Genomic DNA, 9,562 nt, shown 5'->3' with positions numbered 1-9,562 from the left:
TCTGTCTTGCGCTCTTCCCCTCAGTCTCTCTCTCTCTCTCTCTCTCTCGTTTTCTCTTTTTTTTTATTGTTCTCCTTGGGCCAGACTTATCTCTGCTGCGGCGCGGCACAGGTGTGCAGAAGGGGTATAGGCGGTGGAGGAGGGGGGGAGGGAGGGTTTCGGCTCTGCATTTTCGCAGGGCGATTTGCTCAGCTTGCCGCTGCTGGCGCCCCCCGGGTGGCGCTCTCCTCCGGCGGCGGCGGCGTTCCCCGGGCGTTCCTCGGGCGTTCCTCGGGCGTGCCGGCGCCAGCTCATATAGCAGAGCGCTGCGCCGTTAAAGGGTTACGACCAGGGCAGGTGCCGCCGGGCCGGGCCACGCACGCTCCCCGCATCTTGAGCGTGCGCCGGGGCGATAGGCAACCCCTCGCACAGCGGCTTGCCCCGGGAGACCAGGGAGACGAATGGGTTGCCTATCGGTCGGGCGATATCGTTGGAAAAGAACCGTGCGTTCGTAATTTTGTGTAGAGAATGAAAAAAAAAACTATTTCGATACCCTCGAAGGGTGACGAATGGTGTTTTATGAATTGGAAGTCGTCATACGGGAAAACTGGCATCATGACCTGCCTACATTAACCGTTTGTCTGCAACGGATCAAGAAGAAGGAAAGAAGAAGTTTGTGTCACGAACATGGCGGCCGGCCCATGTATTCTTATGGGACGGTCGCCATGTTCGTGACACAAACTTCTTCTTTTCTTCTTCTTGATCCGTTGCAGACAAACGGTTAATGGGGGAAATTATGCGATCAGGTATTGTAGTGGCGGTGGATGATGGATGGGGATGGGCTGGGGGTGAGCCTTGGGATTTCTCTACATTTTTGATCCATTTCGATCTAAATGACGCAATTTGTCCGATTGTAATGTTGTGTTTGTTTAAGTGTGCAATCTGTTTACGGTTCAGAGAATAACCTCTCCCTCTAGTTTCAGAGAAAAAGTCAGAATATTTCAGCATTTTTCGAGAGAATCTTGTTCTGAAAACTCTTCAAAATCATACCATAGGCACGAATTACACCTATGGCCCGCATATTATCAACGAACCCTTTCCCCACTGGATTCGAATCAGTTTGTATTCACGCGCCAGTAAGAAGCGCCTGAGACACGCTGCTCTCTGTCGGAGAAAAGTCGAACCAGTCCACAAGAGTATGGTCTCTTCACGCAAGGGGTATCGCCACCGCCACAGCACAAGACTAGACGATGATCCCGTGACGTCATTGGCTGTCGTTATTCGCAGACCGACGGACGACGGACGGGACGGACGCTCCTCGTGTTTACTTTTTTATGTGGCTGTTTTTCTAATCTTAGAAATGGGAAGGAAAATACCTGTTAGAAAGCACAAAGGTGTCAACGATCCTGAAAAGCAGAAACGAGTAAGAGATGCGAAGTAAGTACTGAATCGTCTTAGCGTATATACTTATTTCCGATTCTTAGTTATCTCATGAGAAGTTAACCTCCAAACTCACATTGTGTCGTTGTGGAATCGCTATATCCTTATTTTAATTTTGCTCTTCTTTGTTTTTGTTAATTTTCAGAGTCAAAAATCTCATAAATAATCCTCCCTCTGCCAATGATGATAGTGAGCCACTTCCTAAAAGTCTCCAAGAAATCATGCGACTTCGTCAAATGGTGAAAGAGGGGAAGTTTAATAACAAAAAGAAGCGTAAAAACAAGAAGAAGAAAGATGTTCAGTTAAATGTGGAAGGCAAGCCTCTTCTAGATTCTAGTAATTTTATTGGACCACCCGATGTTAAGCAGTCAGGAATGAAACGACCAGAGAAACCTATACCAACCATCCAGCAGCGGGCAGGAGAGAAGGATAGAACCTTTCTGTATAGAGTGCAACAACTTTGTGAGGTGAACAACTACTAACTTTTATACTATTGTTATTGGTATTCCCTACCTCTGAATTGCTTGTATTAATTCTCCTGTTTGTTGACTCTTCAGGATGTTATTAAAGAAGTGAAGTTTGAGAAGAAGTACAAAGTTGATGTTGTGCGGAATGAAGAGACTGGACAGATTGAAAATCTTCAAAAGAAAAAGAAGGATGATGTGGATGAAATGTTAAAGGCAGAAGGTAAGCAGACACTCCTCTTATGACTATTCAGATTGTATTAGTATGTACTGCACTCTGCTTTTCTTACCGTTTTTTCCTTGTTCCAAATTAGCTAAGAAAGCCAGAGATGCTGCAAACCCGAAGAAAAGGAGAAAATCTAAGAAAAAGGAAGCTGAGGAAGCTGCTGCTAAAGAGGAGAAATTAAGGAAAAGAAAAGACAGAAGAAAGATAAAACGAGAAAAAGTGAAGCAGAAAGTATTAGCTAAAAATGAGGATAAGATAGGAAATATAATTCGGGAAACAGTGAAATTTGGGGATGTAGCAGATCGACCTCCAGAAATCAAAGTGAAACCAAGAAAGGCAATTGCTGACCGGGTAAGATTATTTTGTTTCTTCTACTCTTTGTTGGAGTGTTGCCAATAATAATATCACACTAAAACTCTGCTTTTATTTTCAGAATGTTGCAAATCTAATGTTTAATCAAATGATAATAAACGGAAAGGCCTTAGAAAAAGAAATGAAAGAAAAACACCAAGATCTAAAATCACAAAATGGTAAACCTTTATCAAAGCCTTCACTTAAAGGAAAACGGAAAGACTTGCCTGTTGCTCAAAGACTTATGCTTGAAGAGCAACAAAAATCTGTCATAGCTGCTTACAGATTAATGAAGGCTAAGAAAGAAAAGCTAAAAGCAACTGTTTAGTAGAAAAAATATTTCATCAATAAATTATTTCTTTAATTACGTCTTCTAGGTCTTGACAATTATTCCTTTATCAACTCCTGGATGTTTTGCCATGACTGATTTGAGCTGAATCAAGGATGGTAATTTTGTCCATTCCCACTGGAATTGTTTGGCGTGGACAAGTGACTCGGTCAACGCCGTCAAGTTATCTCGACTCGACGTGGTACTTCCCGTCCGTCCCGGTCCCGTCGCACCTCGAGATGCAGTGGGCCGGTCGTCGGTACTTGACGTCAAGTGGGCTTAAATGCATCACCATGAGCTAAGGTACAAGTAGTATTGACATGTCCCTGGAAAGCCGAAATTATTGGCTATAAGCTAAAAAGAGTTGGATTCCGAGCGTTGTCGCGCTTTCGGCACACACGCGAGGAAAGTTCTAAATCCGTTTATAAGCCCCAGTAGTAGCGCCAAACGCATTAAATGCGCACCAATGCGCGTAGGAATGCACATGAAAGGTGACATTGGTGACACTTATAAAGCGCTTTATAGCATTTAATGCGCATTTAGTGCGCATTGCGCGCATTAATGCGTCACCTTTTATCGCCTTTTCAATTTCAATGCGCATTGAAGGTTGAAGCGCATTGGTGCTTCCCCAGTGAGAAATGGGTGTTCTAATCGACGTCGACTGCTCGAGAAGTTATCGTTTGTCCTGAGACGAAATGGTCGACGAAATTTCGATGTTACTCGAGAAGTGCCCGATGACACGGCTTAACTCAGCTAATGGGTCTTAAAGTCTTACAGAACGGTTCCTGGTAATAAATTGCAGGAAATTTCGTATTGTACACGTTCGATGTCGATTCGACGTCGATTCGAGCAATTCGAGACGGTCTTCCACTGACTGTACAGTTAGCCCTCGCTGGTGACCCGCACCCACAACGCCAAATCAACTAAAGGCTGAAGACGTGTATGTTGAAGCGGCGGAAGTTTTCGTCACGGACTGACTTCATTTCTAGCAGGACCTGTTGAAGGCGATGCCGACGCGTGTGCCCACGGTCACCAACAGTCGTTAATGGACCAAGCTCAACCGTTGAAATCTGTACCTTTAGTCCTTTTTCAAAGCATAGAAAGAGTCGATGTCGAAAAGAACGTCGAATTGCGGGACAAAATCCCGTCGATTCGACATTTGGAATCGACAATTTTTCCGACCGGCCTACTCGACGTTGATTCAAGGTCGATTCGACCACTGATTTCTCACTGGGTTCTGTCTGGGGCTGCGCCCCTGTCACCTCTAAAGTGCATTTCTACGCGAATTTTCAATGCACTTGGCGGTCGGGGCTGTGTGGCCTTCGGTCAGAGAACTTTGCCACTGATGGTTGCCACCAGACACACGTGCTTGAGTTCGAGTGACGTCCGGGGGACGTTCTGGCCGCCTAACGTATGTCCATGCCTCCGCGTCCGCCCCCCACAGTCGAAACCACACCGGCGCCGAACCCACTAAGTGGAGCGGCCCAACCCCTGCTGGCTTGTCTTAGGAAAACTTTTTCTCACTGGAGGTGAAACGTGACGAATTCGCGACCAAAGCGTTATCGGCCCCAGACGCGCCCATAGCGGTATTGACCCGTAATAAAAAGTAGCACATTTCTTTCAGCGCATTAATGTGTTCCCTTAATGCGCATTAAATGTGGCAATGCACATTTATGGCGCTACTAAAAGGTCGGGGTCCCCCGGTAGCGCCGCATCTGGTAAGGCGCATTAAAATTCGCATGCGGGCCGCATTTTATGCGCATTACTGCATTAAATGAGCATGAAATGCACGTAATGCGCATGCATAAAATGCGGAACGCGCATTGCCGCAGATAATGCGCATTTAAGCAGGTTTAAGTGCATTGGCGCTACTGGGGTGGATCCGGTCCGGCCAGACGGAAGGGAGTGACCATAGCGAACTAAGCTGATGGTAGAACATCCAAATTTTTCTTTTTGATGAGACGTTTCGATGTGCTCCGCAAAGGGGGGTGGGTCCACACCTGTTTAACTCGCACCATCTTAGATTATCGATCGGAATTACATGAAATGCACGAATTTCGCACCTACAGAGATTCACGAGTATGACTACGACCAGTGCGGGAGAACCCGTGTGGCACTGGCGGGTGTCTATCCGGCCGGCCGATCAGCCCCATCCCCTCGGTCCACTCACTCCTCGCGGTCTTTTGTGGAGCAGCGTATCCGCACCAATCTTTCTCCAGACCAGACCGTGTTGGCTGGCTATTTTGATTGATAACTAACACGTGTTGGAGGTTCACTCCTCCTCGGCCCGTTTCCCATACGATGCTGCCGCGGCACGTTCCCAGAGCTCTCGGTCGTCATTAGGCTGGCCGGGGAGTCATCCCTGCGGATTTCGCGACGAACGATGGGTTTTTCATACGTGTGGCGCTGACATTGGTCACGTATCCGCACTTTTTGGAGTGGAATTTATAAAGTCCCCAGATTCTGACGTGAAAGGTATGAAGAGCCCGGGCCTATTATAGTCCCGGCCCAGCGCCTATCATTGCTCTTTTTATTACGCGTATTACCTACCAATTACATGCATGCGCTAAACGCAGTGGGCGCTACTACCCCGGTGCATGTGGCTATACGGATATGAGCCCGAACGTAGTTGAGCCCGGAACCACTGTAGGCCCGACCAATGCCCGATATACAGGGTGTGGTCCATAGACCCCTTCCTTTATTTTCCTTATACTGTACCGGATGCAGGCGGTCGGGTGGGTTGCATACTCGCACGGGGCCATACGGCGTCGTGGGGAGCGGCGATAGGCAAGCCCGCCCCGTACGCCTGCATGCGGTACAGTATAAGCAAAATCGAGCAAAATAAAGGAAGGGGTCGGTGGACCACCCTGTATAATCCTAGTTCTGAGTCTGCCTCGTCACGTAAGCTTTGGTCCTGGCTACGTCCAGGCTCATATCACCCCTCTGCTTGGGCCCACAGTGGTTCGGGCTCAACTCCGGGCGGGCTCATGCCCGTACACAGCCTCGCATGCGCCTCGATGCACGTAGAACTGCACATAGAAGCTAGGTGACTCACGTCTCCAATGTATCACCCACTTGCATTTTTACCTTCAATCCTCTATGCGTGTGGCGCTTCTGGGGTGGGGATGGACGAGATCAGTCGGCGGCACGGGCCAGCCCGGTCGGCTTTTGCACCGTTCTGCTGCGTCAGCGAAACGGAGGGTCACGAAACCGACCTAATTGTAAGCCGCGAAAAGTCTATTCAAGTAGGTCGGCTCTGCCCGGCCGGTGGCATCGCCGTCATCAGGACTGCTCACGTGAGCTTAAGTCCACACGTACAGAGAGCCCAGTGCATCGAATGCGCGCTCCAAGGCCATTGAAATGCACATTGATATGCGCGCAATGCACACGAAATGCGCATTTAATACTTTGATCGCTTTGATGCGCTTTTAAAACATCTCCAATGCGCTTCAGTGTGTCATCTTCGGTCATCTTTAGTGTGCTTGCATTGAATCGTACTGCGCACTATCGTACCCCCGTAAAGCCTCTAATGTGCATTTAGGTAATATATTCATGGAGCATTTAATGCAGCCGGAAATGTGTTACTTTTTATACACCAAATGCTCTAGGCGCTACTGGGGCAGTTGCAGTGCATATGTACCCACCGAACACCCGAGTGTGGGCGGGTTGCCTGTTCGCTAGGGACTAATAAAACATTCCGGTAAAGCTGAAATGCAGAAGAATGCGGGGAAGAAGAAAACGGAAATCGCTATGATTTAACGTGGTGACTTCCGTTTTCCTGTGCCGTGCAATTCTTCTGCATTTCAGCTTTACCGGAATGCTTTATTGGCTCTGCACGGAGAGAAAAGTATGCCGAAACCAGCCGTCTGATGCGTGGATTCCGCATACAAGATACTTGGTTTTCCAACAAGTATATGACGGCTGCTGTATGCATTGAATGCGTGGGTCAAGCATATGGCACTTCATGCAAGCATTCACCAAGTGCCTAGATCTCGCACTGATGCGTAGATCTCGCATCTGATGCCAGATTCAAAGATACTTTTTCAGAGCCACCACGCATTGGTGCATTTGCCAAATCACGCATCATTTTATGCTTGAATCAGCTAAACTTTTTTCTCGGTGTGCTGCAGTGGACTTATTGACCTGGTGTATGGGATCGATCGGTAGGCAATTTCACTCGCCCACGGGGTTTTGTATGTGAAATGAAAATATCTCTTTCCTGGCTGGCTTCACCCGGTCTGGTAAAGGCAGGTAAAGGACGTTGCCTGGCCGCTACCATTCCATCATGTACATCATGTACACTTTATTTAAAGTGTACAATGTACATTGGATTGACAAAGTAGCGACAGCCCGGGGGAGCCCGGAATGACGATTATTGAGTTGGTCGCAGCTTAAGTGGGCCCGCAATTTGAGCAGTACTTGGAAAAGTAGCATTAAATTGACCCTCTTTCGCATACTACTTTCGGCAAGACGAGCTCACTGTGGGCATTACCAGGTTCCGAGGTACGTACGATTCGCCCTCGCCCCCACTCACTTCTCCACAACCACACTCCCGTGCTCCCCCTTTTACATCCCCCTCTTTCTCTCTCTCTTTCTCGCAGTCTTCTGTCGCTGTCTCTTTCGCTCTCTTTCTGGATGTCTCTTTAGCTCCCCTCCCCCCCCCCTCTCATTGTCTCTTCATCTCCCCTCCCCCTCTCTTCCTACTTTGTCTCCCCCCCCCTCTCTGTCTCCCTTCTCTCACTCCCGCACAAGACACCACGGGGCGGCACCAGGAGTGCGAGTGCGAGTGAGACGGAGCGAGCCTGGCGCGGCGGGCGACACTTTGACCGGCCGGCCCGGGCCACTCTCCCCCCTCCACCCCCAAACCCCCGCGGAGAGGCTCACGGGCCGCTATGCCCCGGCTATGCCCCACGACACGGTCCAGACGTCGTCCCAGTCGGCCGCCAGGAGGAAGGGTGTGCAGTGTCCGTGAGAGCGCAGCGCAGCGCCGGTGTCGCGAGTGCAGAGAGCCGTAGAGTGCCGTGAGTGCGCGTCCGATCGGGGAGGACTCCTGAGCTCCGCCGAGCAGAGAGCCGAAAGGTGAGTCTCCGGCCCAGCCCGTCCCGGCCTCTGGGGCGCACTCGAGCCTTCAGACTTCACACCACGTGTTGGCTGGCCAAATTTCCACTTTTCGGTTTTCCTCGCAAATTTTTCCAAACCAATAAGTTGTGGAAAACTCGTAACAGAAAAAACATCACTTACACACCGTGTTAAAATTTGGCCCCTCTTAAGGGGAGGGTATACTGAAATCCTTAAAATCTAAACAAGAGACAATTTCAAAAAAGTGGTTTATAATAGTAGTAGTACTCACTTTAAAAACTCCTTTAAGCTATAGCATGTCCAAATCCATCAAAAAACTTTGCGCATAGAACTTCTTTAACTTAAAAGTTTACGTAACTTTGAAAACTTCTGTGCGCACAGTTTTTTGGTAGACTTTTGGCATTCTATACCCTAAATTAATCCTCAAAGTGCATTCTACAACAATTATAGAGTACTTTTTTTATTTTATCCCTTGTTTAGACTTTAACTTGATTAATTCATTTAATTAGGTGATTTATCAATGTTTTCAGTATACTCTCCCCTTAACAGGCACGGACGTCTGAAATGTATGCGGATTTGTGCTAAAAGTTCATACTGTGTGTACTCTCAAGATACTGCTTAGCTGTCTCTCAAGATACTGCTTAGCTGCAGTAAGAGTTGGGATAGTGTGACGGTGGGTTAGTGAGTTGCAGCCGGCGGCTACCGTGCTGATTGATAAAAACAATGGAAGAGAAGACATGAGGCGATATTCTCAGCAAACTCAAGTGTCATACACATAAAGTGTGACAGTTTTATCTGCAGTGCCAGTTTGAAGTGCAGCTGTGCTGTGCGACACATTGTGTACAACAGTTTGTGTAAGACATCCTGTGTCCGACATTTTGAAAATGTTGCATTTCCTCCGACTTGTTGGAGCCAGACTCAAAAAAAACAACTTCGTTAAATACGTTTAAAAAAAATTAAAGTCAAAATTTCAGAAAAGTTCTAATCCTGTCAAGGTTTTATTCAGTACATTGTGTCATGCACATCTAAAATTGAGGTCTTATAACCGCTCCTCCCTTAGCTTGACACTCTTTGTTAAATGACTTTGCGAATTAAACGAAACAAACCTCTCCACGGAACTCAAAATAAGTTCAACGGCACTAGTGCTAGAGATGAGCGAACAAATTGTAAAAATCTGTCGGTACGGTTCGTTCGAAGGAAAAATTGGTTGTTCGTGTACCTTCTATGTTTTTAGACTAATTTTGTTCGAGTTCGTTTAAATTCGAACTGGCCTGTTCCATCATGACTAAAGTGACCTCATCGTTTGCGATCGCTACTAGCGACGCTCGCTGCTGACGTGTTGTGGTATTGTAAGTGGGGCCTCGATGAACGGGGGGCATGACCGCTGGGGCCTAAAAGATGCTCGACTCTTTTCGGCTTGGGCCCCTCTTCCGCCCTCTTCGCTGTCGTCGGGGCCTCGATGGGGGGGCGGGCGGGCGGGCAAAACCCAGGCCCGGCTCCAGGCTCGGCTCACTACCAACAACTACTTCGGCCGGCCGCCCGGACCAGCAGCGCAGTCGTGTGATTTGTATGTTGATTTCGTTGGGGCTGACCGGCCTGCACGCATTAGGGATCGTCCAGAAAGTACGTTCGTTTCTCTCAAAATCATCCTGCAAACTACAGAGGCTCGGCGCCTGCAAAACTCGGGGTAGGCCA

The 9,562-nt window shown here is 48.2% G+C and overlaps 1 protein-coding gene across 1 annotated transcript; it reads left to right on the top strand.

Annotated features, from left to right (window-relative positions):
- The first annotated feature begins 1,245 nt into the window (after positions 1-1,245).
- LOC113217787 (coiled-coil domain-containing protein 137) lies at positions 1,246-2,831 on the top strand. The gene is made up of 5 exons (XM_026437845.2): positions 1,246-1,416; positions 1,565-1,886; positions 1,977-2,106; positions 2,198-2,460; positions 2,543-2,831. Exons 1-5 carry the CDS (start codon positions 1,340-1,342, stop codon positions 2,786-2,788), a joined length of 1,038 nt encoding a protein of 345 aa, XP_026293630.1. The 5' UTR covers positions 1,246-1,339; the 3' UTR covers positions 2,789-2,831.
- The last annotated feature ends 6,731 nt before the right edge of the window (positions 2,832-9,562 follow it).

The sequence above is a fragment of the Frankliniella occidentalis genome, unplaced genomic scaffold (genome assembly GCF_000697945.3).
Source record: "Frankliniella occidentalis isolate FOCC.00 unplaced genomic scaffold, Focc_3.1 Scaffold205, whole genome shotgun sequence".
Lineage (NCBI taxonomy): Eukaryota > Metazoa > Arthropoda > Insecta > Thysanoptera > Thripidae > Frankliniella > Frankliniella occidentalis.
Note: the sequence above shows the minus strand (reverse complement) of the source record. Positions and strands in the feature narration are given on the sequence as shown.

Coding starts and splice junctions, on each gene's coding strand:
- LOC113217787 (XM_026437845.2), top strand. CDS start 1,340: ATGGGAAGGAAAATACCTGTTAGAAAGCACAAAGGTGTCAACGATCCT. Junction 1,417..1,564: donor AAACGAGTAAGAGATGCGAA/GTAAGTACTGAA, acceptor GTTAATTTTCAG/AGTCAAAAATCTCATAAATA. Junction 1,887..1,976: donor GAGTGCAACAACTTTGTGAG/GTGAACAACTAC, acceptor TTGACTCTTCAG/GATGTTATTAAAGAAGTGAA.